The sequence below is a fragment of the Scyliorhinus canicula genome, chromosome 9 (assembly GCF_902713615.1).
Source record: "Scyliorhinus canicula chromosome 9, sScyCan1.1, whole genome shotgun sequence".
In the NCBI taxonomy this organism is placed as follows: domain Eukaryota; kingdom Metazoa; phylum Chordata; class Chondrichthyes; order Carcharhiniformes; family Scyliorhinidae; genus Scyliorhinus; species Scyliorhinus canicula.
Window position 1 is genome coordinate 153,392,002 of NC_052154.1, and position 17,131 is coordinate 153,409,132.

At 48.5% G+C, this 17,131-nt stretch overlaps 1 protein-coding gene across 6 annotated transcripts in view; it reads right to left on the bottom strand.

Annotated features, from left to right (window-relative positions):
• mical2a (microtubule associated monooxygenase, calponin and LIM domain containing 2a) overlaps positions 1-17,131 on the bottom strand; it is a 353,275-nt gene that overhangs the window by 26,853 nt on the left and 309,291 nt on the right. For all 6 annotated transcript variants that reach the window (XM_038807962.1, XM_038807967.1, XM_038807966.1 and 3 more), the window contains one exon: positions 16,054-16,147. In XM_038807962.1, coding sequence (XP_038663890.1) covers positions 16,054-16,147 — 94 coding nt within the window. The remainder of the gene's footprint in view (positions 1-16,053; positions 16,148-17,131) is intronic.

Here is a 17,131-nt window from a genome sequence, read left to right on the forward strand (position 1 = left end):
GGCGTCACGAACGGGGTCTCGGTTTTCCAAAGAACGAAGGACTGAATGGTGGACCAGTACGGGCTGTGGGCCACATTTCTGTACTTGGACAACGTCACCACCTGCGTCCATGATCAGCAGGACCATGCTGCCAACCTCCAGAGATTTATCCAAACTGCCCAAACCCTTAACCTCACTTACAACAAGGAGAAATGCATTTTCCGCACGACCAGACTAGCCATCCTCGGCTACGTTGTGGAAAACGGGGTCCTAGGTCCCGACCCCGACTGTTTGCGCCCCCTCCTGCAACTTCCCCTCCCCCACTGCCCCAAGGTGCCTCGGATTCTTTTCCTATTACACCCAGTGCGTCCCCAACTATGCGGATAAAGCCCGCCCACTAATCAAAGCCACTATCTTCCCACTGGCGGCCGAGGCCCGCCAGGCCTTCAGTTGCATCAAGGCAGATATTGCTAAAGCCGCGATGCACGCGGTGGACGGGTCCGTCCCCTTCCAGGTGGAGAGGGACCCGTCAGAGGTCGCCCTCGCCGCTACCCTCAATCAAGCAGGCAGGCCAGTAGCGTTTTTTCACAAACCCTCACCACCTCAGAAATACGGCACTCCTCAGTCGAAAAGGAGGCCCAAGCCATCGTGGGAGCCATACAGCACTGGAGGCACTACCTCACTGGTAGGAGGTTTACCCTCGTCACTGACCAATGATCGGTAGCCTTCATGTTCGATAATACGCAGCGGGGGAAAATGAAGAATGCTAAGATCTTGAGGTGGAGGATTGAACTCTCCACCTATAATTACGGTATAGCATATTGCCCTGGGAAGCTCAATGAGCCCCCAGATGCCCTGTCCCGCGGCACAAGCGCCAGTGTGCAAGACGACCGACTCCGAGCTATCCATGATGACCTCTGCCACCCGGAGGTCACCCGGCTTCTCCACTACATCAAGCTCCGCAACCTGCCCTATTCCACCGAGGAGGTCAGGGCCATGACCGAGGACTGCCCGATCTGCCCGGAGTGCAAGCCGCACTTCTATCGACCAGATAAGGCCCACCTGGTAAAGGCATCCCGGCCCTTTGCGCGCCTCAGTATCGATTTCAAAGGGCTCCTCCCCTCCACCAACCGCAACACATATTTCCTCAAAGTCATTGTCGAGTTCTCCTACTTCCCCTTTGCAATCCCCTGCCCCGACATGACCGCGGCCACCGTCATTAAAGCCCTACATAGTGTCTTCACCCTGTTTGGTTTCCCCACATACGTCCACAGTGACCGGGGCTCGTCGTTCATGAGCGACGAACTGCGTCAGTACCTGCTCAGTAAGGGCATCGCCTCGAGCAGGACTGCCAGTTATAACCCCCAGGGAAACGGGCAGGTGGAGACGGAGAACGCGACGGCCTGGAAGGCCATCCTCCTGGTCCTATGGTCTAGGAATCTCCCGGTCTCCCACTGGCAGGAGGTCCTCCCTGACGCACTCCACTCTATTAGGTCCCTAATTTGCACGGCCACAAACGAGGCCCCTCATGGCCCAGGAAATCCACCTCAGGGGCCTTGCTTGCGTCCTAGCTGAAGACACCGGGGCCCGTCCTGCTCCAGAAGCACGTCAGGTGCCATAAGTCCGACCCCCTGATTGAGAGGGTCCAGCTCCTACACTCCAATCCTCAGTACGCATACATCGAACACCCCGACGGCCAACAGGATACGGTCCCGCTTGGGGACCTGGCACCCGCAGGTTCCACTATCACCGCCACCCCATCTTACCCCGCCCAACCTACGCTGACCAGCGCCCCCGCCCCTACATGGCACCCGCACCCCCTCCTGCCTGCCATTTCCCCTTCACCGACCCACAGGAATGAAGTTCCAGAAGACACGCTCCCGGAGTCCACGTCTGTACCTGCATCGGCGACTTCACTACCAATGCCAGCACGGACGGGTTCGACGCCTGGGCCAGCGGCGACACCAGAGCTTCGGCGTTCACAGCGCACAATGCGTGCGCCGGACAGGCTGAACTTATGAATCCATCACCCCCGCCGGACTTCATTTTTTAACAGGGGGTGAATGTATTGCTGTAACAATTCACCATATGTTTATCTGTATTACGCTGTTGCCCATGTGGGCTCCACCTATGGACCATTATATGGTATTACCTATAATGTAGCATGCTGGGGCCTGTGTGGGCTCCGTCCCTGACTCTACCCCTTGAGGGAAGGTAGAAAGAGCAGTTGCCCTGTAGGCAGCTCCCACTAACAGGCCAGTCGCAGGCAGGCACTGTTCTAGTTGATTAAAGCCACAGTTTACTTCTCCTGGTTTCGTGTGAATTGATGGTCGCATCAGTGTACTTGTGTTTGAGTGTGTTTATGTGAGTATGTGGGTATATATAAGTGTGTGTATATCTGTGTGTTGGAGTGTGTGTGTTAAGTGAATGTGTATCTGTGTGTTTAGGTTATGTGAGTATGTGTGAGAGTGTGCATTTGAATGTGTGTAAGTGTGAGTGTGTTTGAGTGTGTGTGTAGTAAGTGTATCTATGTTTTTGAGTGTATGTGAGTGTGTGTGTTTGAATGCATGTGGCTGTGAGTGTGTGTGTGTATGTGTGATGTGAGTGTGCATGTATGTGTGTGTATCTGTGTGATTGCGTGAATGTGTATGTGAGAGAGTGTGGGCGGGATTCTCTCGTCCCCATGCCGGGCGGGAGAATCGGCGGGGCGAATCGTGCCACGCCGCCCCGACGCTCGCACACGATTCTCCCACCCCCCCGAAACAAGCGCGAGCGATTCGCGCCGGGCCGCTTGGACAATCGCCACTTGCTGTTTGCCCCGGATGGGCTGAGCGGCCGGTACGACACGACAGGTTCCCACCGGCGCCGTTCACCCCTGGTCGCTGCCGGTGGGAATGCTGGGTGGGATGCGGCCTGTAGGGGGGGGGAGGAGGGCTCCTTCACCGGGGGGGGGGGGGGGTCGCCGATGACGTCTGGCCCGCGATCGGGTCCCACAGATCGGCAGGCCGGCCTCTCCCCCACCCCCGGGCCTACCTCCTTCCGCGGGCGGCCCCAGACCACCGGCGCCATGTTGGTGAGGGGCCAGCGCGTGTTAGAAGTTCCCCGCGCATGCGCAGGAATGAGCTGCCCCAACTGCACATGCACAGGTTGGCGCGTCGCTCGGATGCTTTAGCAGCGTGAACCGTCCAGCGCTGTGCTGGTCCCCTGTGGGGGCCAGAATAGGTCGTGCCTGGGCCCTGTTCGCGCCATCGTGAAACGCAACGGCGTTCACAACGGCGCGGGCATTTGGTCCGCGCTGCGGAAAATCGCCCCTTGTGTGTCTCTGTGTTTGTGTGTCTCTGTGTTTGTGAGTGTGTGTATCTATGTTTGCGCCGTGTGTATGTGACTGTATGTGTGTCTGGATGTTTGAGTGTGAGTTTGTGTATCTGTATGCGTAAGTGTGTGTATGTCAGTATATGTGAGAGCGTGTGTGTGAGCAGAATTGTATGTTTTGCCAGTATCCCTGCACCCCGCTGCCATTCAATATTTGTTGGGGCATTAATTGGCTCAGGGTGAGATTTTCACCCTTATCCGCGGAGGAGATCCCATCTCTCAGGGCTGACAGCCAAACAAATAGCCGCCAGCACTGTGTTCCCAGAGTGGCATTGCAAGTGGAGGCCACTGCTGTGACTGCATACAGCAGTGGTGAGTAAAGTACGGCCCTGGGGGCCACTGGCTGTGCACCTTTTGAGTGGGGCTCGGGAAACATTTTGTTGACCATTGCCCATGTATGCATCGGGTTGCCATATTCCACTTGTTTCCATACGTGTAGTTTTTTTCCTCCCAGTATGACTGAAGTGATAACGCAAAGCAAGGGCAAATGTGTTTGAAATTTGGGAAATTAACAAGGTTAACAGTGAACTTGAGATGAAAACCAAATATCAGACAAGTATGCGACTATAAGACATAGGAGCAGAATTAGGTCACTCGGCCCATCAAGTCTGGGCTTCAATCATGGCTTATATTTTTCTCATCGCCATTCTCCTGTCCTTTCCCCATAAACCCTGATCCCCTTAAGACTGGCAGACATCTAGAAGAATAATGAGATGTGATTGGCCCAGTGACAAGATTAGCAGGCATCCAGAGGTATTGAGATGCGGGCCATAATAGGAACAGTGTTTACCAGAGATAAGTGAGGCTATACAAATGATTACTTCTAAAGCCAGGGAATTTGAGAGAGGTAGACAGCCAAATCCACAGGGTGGACTATCAAAGAAACTGATCAGAAAACTGTTATCACACTCATTGGGGAAAGAGGCTTGACCTCCATCCAACAGTCAACCAGACCGGTTCCATCTATGACCTGAGCCACGGAGCCCTGTTCCAGCTAACATCTAGAGCCGTGGAAGATTAAAGATAATCTCCTCTATAAGACACAGTTTTGAACCTTCACTGAACCAGGAAGAGATGTGTTCTCAGGCTTGGTCACTCACCTAAGTATTGTGCAGCAACTATTAACTGGATTTGACCCATAGAGTTACTAAAATTGGATGTTGCTTGAGAAAAGAGGGTCTCAGTAAACTCAGGGAATGTGGGTATATTTTGGGAACAAGGGGTAATTTAAGATAAAATGGTGTGCTTAATTATTAATGTACTTAAATTTCACAACATATATTAGTCTTTTGTTGTGTGACTTTTTTCTTTACTTTTACGTTAATAAATATTCTTTATTAATTGTTTCCACAACGACTGGTCTGATTCCTCACTGGTTTATATATAGTTCCTCACATTATTCCAAACAAAAATACGCAACTAAGAAATAGTGCTTTGTGGTTTTGTGACACTCTCTCAGGTAACATGAGCGGGATTGTTAACAAGGGAAGTGAGGAGCACGCAGATTTCACACAACATTGACTGTGCACTCCCTCTGCATCCAATCAAGCATGAATTTTTCTTTTGTTTTTACCATTTGAAGTTGATGACAGTTCTATATGAATAATTAAGCATTTTCTTGTTATGAAATATTCGCCGTGTATTAAATGTATACCATTTTATTCATGGGGTAATTGTTAGTGCACATGCCCAACTTCAATTCTGTGGCCAACTGAGATGAGGCCCACCCACTAATCTAGGCTGGCCATCACTGGCATACAGTAGATGGATGGTAAATTGGGTATTTTTCAGTGCGATCAGGTTAGGATGCCAGGGTGGGATGGGAGGAGGGGAGGGGTAATGTGCACAGGCAAGGAGGAAGGAGAAACCCGAGGTCCAGACCCTGGGATGCCTTCAGTAGGTCCAGGGTGTCTGAAAAGGAGAATCCCCACTCGCCTTTCCTGCCATTAGCTCGAGGAGTGGCATCCGGCAGGCTTCAAATTCTGGCTTCTGCCCACATCAGGAATGATCACACTGAGGCAGGCAGTGCAGTGGTTAGCACTGGAACTACGACGCTGAGGACTCTGGTTCGAATCCCGGCCCTGGATCACTGTCCGTGTGAAGTTTGAACATTCTCCCCGTGGCTGTGTGGGTTTCACCCCAAAACCCAAAGATGTGCAGGTTAGGTGGATTGGCCACACTAAATTGCTCTTTAATTGGAAAAAAATAATTGGGTAATAAATTTTATTTTTTTTAAATGAAGGAATGATCACACTGAGGTGGGAAGAGACGTTAATTGGCCACTGAAGGGCCTTAATTGGCCCAAGGGAGGGTGAGGTGCCTGACGCCTACATCGTCTTGCATAACATTGCAGTAGGGCTGGAGCCGGGTCGGGTAAATGCCGGGAAAGGCAGCTGTGGTATTTTGCTCAATTTTATGCCCCCCCACTCACCTGCCAATCCACGCTAAGCAATGTAAAATGATGTCCTGTGTGTGCGAGTATGCATGACAAGGAATGCGTGTTTGAGACTTCCCAATATTTATATTCCATCGCCTTTGCAATAAAGGCATTTTATTTGCCTTCATAATTACTTGCTGTACATGCATACTAACCTTTTCTGATACATATACAAGGACACCCAGATCTGCATACTTTCTTAAATCTGCTCAATGTTTCTCCACACATTTAAACCACCCCCAATCCCATGAGCTCTTATGTTGTTCAGTAACCTTTCATCTGGTGCCTGGTCAAATAATATTTTGAAATTCAAATATACCACATCTCTTGGTTCCCCTTCATCCACCCTGCTTATTATATCCTCAAAGAACTCAAATTTCCCACTCAAAAACATGCGGAATCTGCTTAATTGTATCATAATTTCCTAAATGTCCTGCAAATACTTCCTCAATAATGGATTCTAGCATTTCCCCAATGAAAGGTGTTAGACTAATGGGTGGCATGGTAGCACAGTGGTTAGCACTGTTACTTCAGGGTCCCAGGTTCGATTCCCACTTGGGTCACTGTCTGTGCGGAGTCTGCATGTTCTCCCCGTGTCTGCATGGGTTTCCCCTGGGTGCTCCGATTTCCTCCCAGAAATCTTGAAAGATGTGCTTGTTAGATCAATTGGACATTTTGAATTCTCCCTCTCATACCCAAGCAGGCGCCGGAATGTGGCGACTAGGGGCTTTTCACAGTAACTTCATTGCAGTATTAATGTAAGCCTAGAACATAGAACAGTACAGCACAGAACAGGCCCTTCGGCCCTCAATGTTGTGCCGAGCCCTACTCAAACCCACGTATCCACCCTATACCCGTAACCCAACAACCCCCCCCCAACCTTACTTTTTTTATTAGGACACTACAGGCAATTTAGCATGGCCAATCCACCTAACCCGCACATCTTTGTATTGTGGGAGGAAACCGGAGCACCCGGAGGAAACCCACGCACACAGGGGGAGGGCGTGCAGGCTCCACACAGACAGTGACCCAGCCGGGAATCGAACCTGGGACCCTGGAGCTGTGAAGCATTTATGCTAACCACCATGCTACCCTGCTGCCCTAAGATGACTACTTGGCCCATTGGGTTCGCACCGGCCCTTGGAAAGAGCACCCTACTTAAGCCCACATCTCCACCCTATCCCTGAACCCAAAACCCCCACCTAATCTTTTCGGCACTCAGTGGCAATTTATCATGGCCAATCCACCTACTTGTGACAATAAAGATTATTTATTTAAAAAGACTAACTCACTTATCGTTTCCTGATTTCTGTCTCCCTTCCTTCTTGAATAGAGTTGCCATATTTGTGGTTTTCTAATCTTTTGAGAAACTAGGGAATTTTGGAAGATGACAATAAATGCATCCCTATCTCTTCAGACCTTACGATGCAGGCCACCAGATCCAGGGGAAATGTCAGCCTTTAGTACTGTAAGCTTTCCCAGCAGTTTTTCTCAAATGCTTGTTATTTTTTAACTTTGCTCCCTCCCCTTTGCCTCTCAATTTTCTACTATTCTTGGGGTGCTTTGTGTCTTCTCCTGTGAAGTCAGAAACAAAATACTTGTTCTATGTCTCTGTCATTCCCTTGTTTCCTATTATTAATTTCCTGGTCTCACTCTTGAAGGGACTAACATTTAATTTAGCTACACTCTTTCTTGGAGTTATATTTGAAGAAGGGCTGACTGTCTGTTTTACATTTCTTGCTAGTTTTCTTTCATTCTTCAAATTCTCTCTCTTTATTTGTTTTCATCATCCTTTGCTATTTTCTAACATTTTCTCAATAATTTGGGCTATCAAGTAATCTCTGCAGCATTGTATACCTTGGGCGGGATTCTCTGACTCTGCGGCAGAATCGCGGCCGGCGCGAGGGCAGAGAATAGCCGTTCACGCTGGAAATCCGGTGTGACGGCGCTTCCGCGATTCTCCGCGGACCTGTCAGCCCCTCGCGCGTGGTTGACGCAGCGCTGGTCGGGGGCCGTTGGAAAAAGCCGCCGCAGCGATTCTTCGCAGTCGACCGGCCGAACTCGCGCCAGCATGGTTTATATGTGGTACCACCCGGCGGGAGCTGGGACCCACGGCAACGGTGGCGGTCCTGGGGGGGTGGTGGGGCTCAGCAGTGACCAGGCCATCGATAGAGGGCCACCGATGGGCGGATCATCGCAATCTGGGAGGGACCTACCTGCTGCCGCGTGCACCCGCTGTGTGGCTTGCGTCCGCCGTGCGCATGCGCAGCTGCGCGATCTGGCGAGCAGGACCCCGCCGGCAGCCAGATCCGCGGGACGCCCGCCGGGGCTCTGCTAACCCCCTGGAAACGGAGAATCACCCCGGACATTCGAGGAAAAGGTCCGTAGTGATTCTCGCCCATTTTCCAGCGGGCGTGGGGGCTTCGTCCCCAGAAGGGAGAATCCTGCCCCTTTTCTTTCAATTTAATGCCATCTTCAACTTTAATAGTCAGCCATGAATGGTGCATTCTTCTTTCTTAATGGATTTTTCAATGAAAATAAAACTGAAGAACAAGTGACAGATAGCCCCATGAGAGGGGCGGGGGGGGGGGGGGGGGGGGTTGTATTGGGATAAACCAAGGAAACAAAAACAAACACAGAGGGGGTCAAGGTGGAGGGAAACGGTCAGAGTCGAAAGTCGTTGAACTAAATGTTGAGTGCACAAGGCTATAACATGTCTAATCAGAAGATGGGGGTGTTGTTCTCCAGTTTGCGTTGGGTATCACTGGAGCATTGCAGCAGGCCAAGGATGGACATGGGGGGACTAGTTGGAATATCTCCAATGCCCCTTTCTGTGGCTCATGCAGTGACAAAGGTGCGACTGATTCCATTTCTGAAAGGACCTTGGGGCATTCTACTATTTTTAAAGATGTTAGGTAGAACCATAGAATCCCCACAGTGCATAAGGAGGTCATTCGGCCCATCGAGTCTGCATCGACCCTCTGAAAGAACATCCTACCTAGGCCTTCTCCCCCACCCCACCCTATAACCCCACCTAACTTGCACATTCCTGGGCACAAAGGGGCAATTTTTAGCATGGCCAATCCACCTAACCGGCACATCTGTGGGAGGAAACCGGAGCACCTGGAGGAAACCCACATAGGCAGTCATTTCACAATATTCTCTGGGTTAAAGAACAGCAGGATTGCCAATCCTACGGTATTGCCTTGGAGCCCCCAGGAATTTCAAGTTTAATCCCCGTTTCAATTTATTTCATTGTGAGTTTAAAAAACAAATTGAGAATGAACAACAGAGCGACTGTTTGACTGGGCGGGGCGATTGGAGGTGGGAAGTTACGTGATGAAACCTCCAAGAATACATTCAACAGGAGTTGGCAACTCCTAGAGAACGCTACCCTCTACTGGCCTGCTCAATCAGATTCATTCCGGCCACTGCTAATTGTTAATGGCGAAAGAATCATTCATTACTAATCTGTAATAATTATTCACAACAACCAGTATTCATATTCTACCAGATGGACTGCGACAGTTCAAGAAGCCAGCTTGCCAGCATTTTCTCAAGGGCAATTAGGAAGAGGCAACAATTACTGGCCTTGCCAGCGATGCCCATCATGTTTAGGGAGGGAAAATGGGAGAAGAGTGGGTCAATAGGTTTGGGCATGTAACGAAGTGATTATGAGGCTGGAATTGAAGGATAATGACATTTCTAGCTTATAGCAAGATGGGTTGTCAGGATTTCTATCCTGTGGTATGAGACTCTCAAAGCAACATAATTGCGTGAAAAGAAAGATATTACAAGGCTCAGCATTCAAAGGTTGAAAGCTGTATTAAATGACCTTGATGAAAGAAAGCCATTATACCGTGTTGCTATTGTAACTGTACTTGCAACAGTTAGCCCTTGGCTTTTCAATAGCCATGGTAATTTACAAAAAATCCTTTGATAAATGTACCACATAAAAGATGCCTGGACTAACATCCCGGAATGTGGTGTCAGGTGACCGATAGTGGAATGAATAGGGAACTAGTTACAAAACAGGAAACAGAGTAAGGGGTTAAAGGTTACTCAGAGTGACAAAATGGTGGAGGCTGGGAGTGGTGTTTCACATAAGCACTGGGGCCAGGGTTGATCACCACTTTCATAATTTGAACTCCGGAATTAAAAGCAAAATTTAATAATGTGCAGATAGCACCAAATCAGGGCTGCAGTTAGTTTAGACGAGGACTGTGACAAAATACAGGAAGACATCAGTAACCTTACTGAATGAGCATGCAATTTGCAAATAAAATATGCTGTGCGGTGGCTAGCACTGCTGCCTCACAGCACCAGGGACCTGTGTTTGATTCTGACCTTGAGTGATTGTCTGTGTGGAGTGTGGTGAATTATAAACACCAATAATCCACACTGTATTGCACAACATGCGTTGAGCCTGTACCTTGTACTAGACCATGTGTAGTTGCGCGGCTCTACCCATAGGGGGAGATGAGGAGCGTGTACTGGGCTCCACCCTTGGCTCCGCCCATGGCTCCACCCATGGCTCCTCCCCCTAACCGGAAGTATAAAGGTTGCTGTTGTGAGCCTGCCTGCCAGTTCATCTAGAGTTCATCTTGTTACAGGCAGGCTCTGTTGTAAGACGATTAAAACCACTGTTCGCTTCTAACCACGTGTCGCGTGAATTGATGGTCTCATTGTGGAGTTTGCACATTCTCCCCATGTCTGCGTGGGTTTCCTCCCGTAGTCCAACGATACACAGTTTAGGTAGATTGGCCGTGCTATATTTCCCCTTTGGGTCAAAGGTTAGCTGGGGTTACAGGGATAGAGTGCGGGATTTGGCCTGGGTGGGGTGCAGACCCGATGGGCTGAATGGCCTCCTTTTACACTGTAGGTATTCTATGATTTTATGAACCTCAATATAGATTGGTGTGAGATGGTACGTTTTGGCAACATAAGGAAACCACATCCTACGTGGAAAAAAACCCATCTAAATATTGTCGAGAAAAATGGTGTACAGATTCACAAGTCACCAAAAATAGCGGCACAGATTAATAAAGCCATTAAGGAAAGCAACAAAACATAGGTTCATTTATGGAGGGAGAGAACTGAGAAGCAGTCATGTTATATTTCCAAGTCAGGATGGTGAGTGACTTGGAGGGGATCCTCCACGTGGTGGTATTCCCATGTATCTGCTGCTCCTGTCCTTCCAGATGGTAGAGATTACTGGTTTGGATGGTGCTGCGCAAGGAACCTTGGTGAGTTTTTGCAGTGCATCTTATAGATGGTACACACTGTTGCAATTATGTGTTAGTGGTGGAGGAAGTGAAAATTTGTGGATGGGTTTCCAATCAAGCGGGCTGCTTTATCCTGGATGGTGTCGAGATTATTGAGTGTTGTTGGAGCTGCACTCAGCCAGGCAAGTCAAATACACTCCTGACTTGTGCATTATAAGTGGCGGACAGGCTTTGGGGAGCCACGGGGTGAGTTACTCGCCACAGGATTCCTAGCCTTTGCCTGCTCTTGTAGCCACAATATTTATATGGCTAAGCTAGTTCAGTTTCTGATCAATCGTAATCCCTCCCAGGATGTTAATTGTGGGGGATTCAGCGATGGTAATGCCATTGAATGTCAAGGGGTGGTGGTTAGATTCTCTCTTGTAGTAGATGGCCATTACCTAGCACTTGTGTGGCACGAATGTAACTTGCCACTTGTCAGCCCAAGCCTGGATATTGTCTAGGTCTTGATGCATTTGCACGTGGACGTCTTCAGTATCTGAGGAGTCGCAAATGATTCTGACCATTGTGCAGTCATCACCGAGCATCCCCACATCTGACCTTCCTTGGAAGGAAGGCCATTAATGATGCAGCCAGAGATGGTTGGGCCTAGGGCACTACCCTGAGTAACGTCTACAGTGATGCCCCAGGACTGTGATGACTGACCTCCAAGAACCACTAACATCTTCCTTTGTGCCAGGTATGACTCCAACCAGGGGAGAGTATCCCCCTGATTCCCATTAACTCCAGTTTTGCTGGGGCTTCTTGATGCTATGCTCGATCAAATTCTGTCTTAATGTCAAGGACAGTCACTCTCACCTGACCTCTGGCAATCAGCTCTTTTGCCAATATTTGAACCAAGGCTGTAATGAGGTCAGGAGCTGAGTGACCCTGGCAGAATTCAAACTGCGCGTCAGTGAGCAGGTTATTGCTAAGTAAGTGCCTCTTGATAACACTACTAATGACTCCTTCAGTCACTTTACTGATGATTGAGAGTAGACTGATAGAGCGGTAATTGGCCCAGTTGGATTTGTCTTGCTTTTTGTGTAAAGGACATACCCAAGCAATTTTCCACATTGCTGGGTAGATGTCAGTGTTGTAGCTGTATTGGAACAGTTTGGTTAGGGCAGAGCAAGTTCTGGTCTTCAGTACTATTGGTGGAATATTGTCAAGGCCCATAGCCGTCCCTTGATGTCACATGGGGTGAATCCAAATGGCTGGTATCTATGATGCTGGGAACCTCTGGAGGAGATGCAAATGGATTAGTCACTCGGCACTTCTAGTTCAAGATTGTTGCGAATGCCTGAGCCTTGCCTTTTGGACTGATGTGCTGGGCTCCTCCTTCATTGAGGATGGGGATATTTGTGGCACTTCCTCCTCCGGCAGCACAGTGATTAGCACTGTTGCTTCACAGTGCCAGGGTCTCGGGTTCGATTCCTGGCTTGGGTCACTGCCTGTGCAGAATCTGCACGTTCTCCCGTGTCTGCGTGGGTTTCCGTCGGGTGCTCCAATTTCCTCCCACAAGTCCTGAAAGACGTGCTGTGAGGTGAATTCTCTCTCTGTGTACCGGAGAGTGCCGGAGTGTTTTCACAGTAACTTCATTACAGTGTTAATGTAAGCCTATTTGTGACACTAATAAAGATTTATTATTATCATTATTATCCAGTGAGCTGTGTAATTTTCCACCACCATTCACAGCGGGATGTGACAGGACTACAGAGCTTAGCTCTGATCCGTTGGCTGTGGGAACACTTAACTCTGTCTATCACTTGCTGCTTATGTTGTTTGGCTGTAAGTAGTCCTGTGTTGTAGCTTCACCAGGTTGACACCTCATTTTTCGCTAAGTCTTGTGCTGCTCCTGCATGCCCTCCTGCACTCTTTATTGAACTAAGGTTGATCTCATGGCTTAGTGGTAATGGTGGAGTGGGAGATATGCCAGGCCATGAGGTTACAGATTGTAGCTGAGTACAATTCTGCTGTTGCTGATGGCCCAAAGCGCCACATGGATGTCCAGTTTGAATTGCTGGATCTATTCTCAATCTATCCCATTTAGCACAATGGTAGCTCCACACAACATGGTGGAGGATATCCTCAATGTGAAGACAGGTCTTCGTCCCAACAAGTACTGTGTGCTGGTCACTCATACCGATGCTGTGGAGGACAGATGCATCTGCGGCAGGCAGGTTGGTGAGGATGGGGTTTACTGTATTAGCAGGACAATCATAATTTTTTCTTCGGAATATTCTTCTCTTTGTTCGGTCTGATACATTCATGGATGAGGCTTACGTACTTATGATTAAATAATACTTTAGCAGGGATTCTCCGATCGATGTTCGCCCTGCCACAGCTGTCAGCGAGAACGGAGAATTTGGCTCTGCAGGGGGTCCGGAGATTCCTGTCGGTGTGAATGGACGGAGAATTCCAGCCTTTGTCTGTTGTAGCAGTAGAAGTTTCTGAACCCTCTACAGCTGTACAACTCTTCATAGGAGCTGAACAAGCTTCATTCATTGAAGAAAGGATAGCCAGCAATCCAAGGAGGGTGGCACGGGGCCTCAATGGGCCAGGGACCCGGGTTCAATTCCGGCCTCGGGTGACTGTCTATGTGGAGTTTGCACTTTCTCCCCGTGTCTGCGTGGGTTTCCTCCGGGTGCTCCAGTTTCCTCCCATAGTCCAAAGATGTGCAGCTTAGGTGGATTTTCCTTGCTAAATTGCCCTTAGTGTCCAAGGTTACTGGGTTACGGGGCTAGGGTGCAGGTGTGGGCTTAAGTAGGGTGCTTTTTTCAAGGGCTGGTGCATACTCGATGGGCCGAATAACCCCCTTCTGCACTGTAGGGATTCTATGATTCAAAAAGAGAAGGAAGGAAAAAAAGGAAAATCTTGGTTTACCGCCATGACACTGCTGACCAGAAGTAGAAACCTCTGTCTGAGGACGTTGGTGCCTTCCAAGGAGAAGATTCTGGAGAGCATTTTTCCTATATATCCTCAAAGAGAGTCGAGAACACAGTAGGAGACTGTGGCCCCTGAAGCAAGGGACTGTGAAGGGACGGTCTATAAAATAATGAGGAGCATAGATAAGGGAGATAGTCGACATCTTTTCCCAAAGGTAGAGGAGTCTAGAACAAGAGGGCGTAGATTTAAGGTGAGAGGGGAGAGATACAAAGGAGACCAGAGGGGAAATTTTTTCACACAGAGGATGGTGAGCATCTGGAACCGGCTGCCAGAGGCAGTGGTAGAGGCGGGTACAATTTTGTCTTTTAAAAAAGTTAGACAATTACATGGGCAGAGTAGGTACAGAGGGATATGGGCCAAATGTGGGCAAGTGGGACTAGCTTAGTGATAGAAACTGAACAGCATGTACAAGCTGGGCTGAAGGGCCTGTTTCCATGCTGCAAACATCTATGACTCTATGACTCGATGAGGTATAGGGGAATGTGTGTATAATAATATGGGGACATGGTCACTGATCATGTGCATAAATTGCTATGTCACAGGATGTTACTCATTAGAGGAGATGAGTGTGAAGCATCTCGGAGAGTAGCTGCAGCTACGTCTGGGTCATATTTAACTGCTGTAAATAGTTGGCATGTAAATAAATGTTCTGAACAAAAGAGCATTGCCCCCAGCAAGATCGCTTCTGGAGTAAGAAGCCAACAAATCGCAAGATAAATCCACAATAACATAAATAGAACATGTACTTGATCAGGCCTAATTTACAGGGTTATGGGGGGAAAAAGCAGGGGAGTGGGATTAAGTGCCAGCAGAGGCCGAATGGGCCAAACGGCCACCTTCTCTGAGGAAAATTCCTGATGATTCTGAACTTGCAAAAAGCCCTCATTTGGAATTTTGCATGTAGAATATTTCACTTGGATGGAAGGAGCCCTGCAGCTATTTATCCATCCTTTATAGTAATTTTTCAAACTGCTGGCAGAAAATAAAGTCAATTAACGTTTGATGTAAACAAGACAGAGGCTCTGGACCAGATATAGAGAATCCAGGAACAATATCGTCATGTTTCTCTAACAGGACTATTAATCACAAGGCCTCGAAACATAATCCCACCATGGCAGATTAAGAAATCTAAATAAAAAACTGGGATCAGCGAAGGTGACGGTGGAACTATGGAATTATTATATTAACTCTAGTGGATCACCGATCACGGTTTAAATCTGCTGTCCTTACCACTTCTGGGCTTATATGTGACTCCAGGTCAATACTAATGTGACTGACTCTGAACTGGCCGAGCAAGCCATTTATATTAACTTATATTAAACCGCCAGCGGGTCAAAAAAGCAGCACACCACCATTCTCTCAGGAGCAATAAATGCCAGCCTTCCCAGTGACACCCACAACCCAAAACTTCCACAGATGTGCGATAAAGAGCATCCTATCCGGCTACATCACAGTATGTATGGCAGTATGCAGTATGGCAACTGCTTGGTCCAAGATCGCAAGAAACTGCAGACTGTGGTGAATTCAGCCCAAGGCATCACACAAACTTGCCACCCCCGCATTGATTCTGTCTACACCTCTCGCTGCCTCAGGAAGGCAGACAGCATTATCAAAGACCCCTCCCACCCAGACATTGCCTTTTTCCAGACCCTTCCATCAGGCAGAAGGTACAGAACAAAGAACAAAAGAAAGTCTGAAGACTCGCACTTCCAGACATAGGAACAGTTTCTTCCCCACAGCTACAAGACTCCTCAACGACTCCCCCCTCGGACTGATCTGTTCCCTGTGTAAGAACAGTATTCATGATGCCCTATGCCTCTCTTGCTCATGTGTTTGCTTGTTTGGCTCCTTGTTCCACACTGTAACCAATTGCTGTTTGTTGATGTACCATTTGTCAATGTTCTCTGTTGATTATTCTTGTGTCTATTATGTACGTACTGTGTACGTGCCTCGGCCGCAGAAAAATACTTTTCACTGTGCTTCGATACATGTGACAATAAATCAAATCAAATCAAAGGCAATCTGGAACACAAGATGAGCAGAAGTAAATACCTGACTCGCCCCGTAGAGCTTTTTCCAACAGCACACCACGTTCTTCCAGCAGTCGCTGTTTTTCTTCGACTTCCTGCAGCTGACGCTGAATGATCTGCCAGAATAATCCTCTTTAAAGCAGATTTACAACATACACAGGACATTGTAAAAACAACCCACACCCCCACAGAAACGTTCGTTCAAACGCGCCACTTCGAACCTGAAACGTCAGCAGCATCACCTGTGTTACCCAAAGGTGTAGAAATATTACGCAGGAAACACAAACCGGGGACAGCTGTAGCCTAACCCACCTGTCAGGAAATGGATGGGATCAGGTTGAAACATTGGGTTAATAACCCACACGACATTACTCCCCGTCACAACCAGGAGAGAGCAGTATTGGGCAAGCTCCCACAGGATTCCATCAGGTAAGTTAGAACAAAGAACAAAGAAAAGTACAGCACAGGAACAGGTCCTTCGGCCCTCCAAGCTTGTGCTGATCATGATGCCCTAATGCCGATCAAGATGCCTTTGAAGGTTGTTTAAATTAGGTTAAAATGATACCCAAGATCTGTGGCACAGTGGCGCAGCGGTTAGCACTACTGCCTCACGACGCCGAGGACCCGGGTTCCATCTCGGCCCTGGGTCACTGTCCGTATGGAGTCTGCACATTCTCCCCATGTCTGCATGGGTCTCACCCCACAACCCAAAAATATTCAGTGTAGGTAGATTGGCCACGCTAAATTGCCCCTTAATTGGAATTTTTGTTAAGAAAATGATCCCCAATAGAGTCTATTGCCGAAATCGGCCCTTCTCGCTCACGGCTGGGATTTTCCAGTGCCACCAGAAAATGAATAGAGTTTTGACTGGAAAGCTAAATTCTCCATTCTGACTCGTAACAGGCCACGCCATGGACAAGACAGGAGAATCCCGCCCATAAACTGTGCCGTCCAATTTGTGAGCCACGTGTAGCTAATTGGGAACCCAGATGTGTCAAGTTGTAGATCTTATTAGTCAATAGAAAGTTGATAATGTTCTCATGGGTCATAATATTCCTTCATTTGGCACGTGTCAACCTGGGCGTTTCTTGTTAAAATGG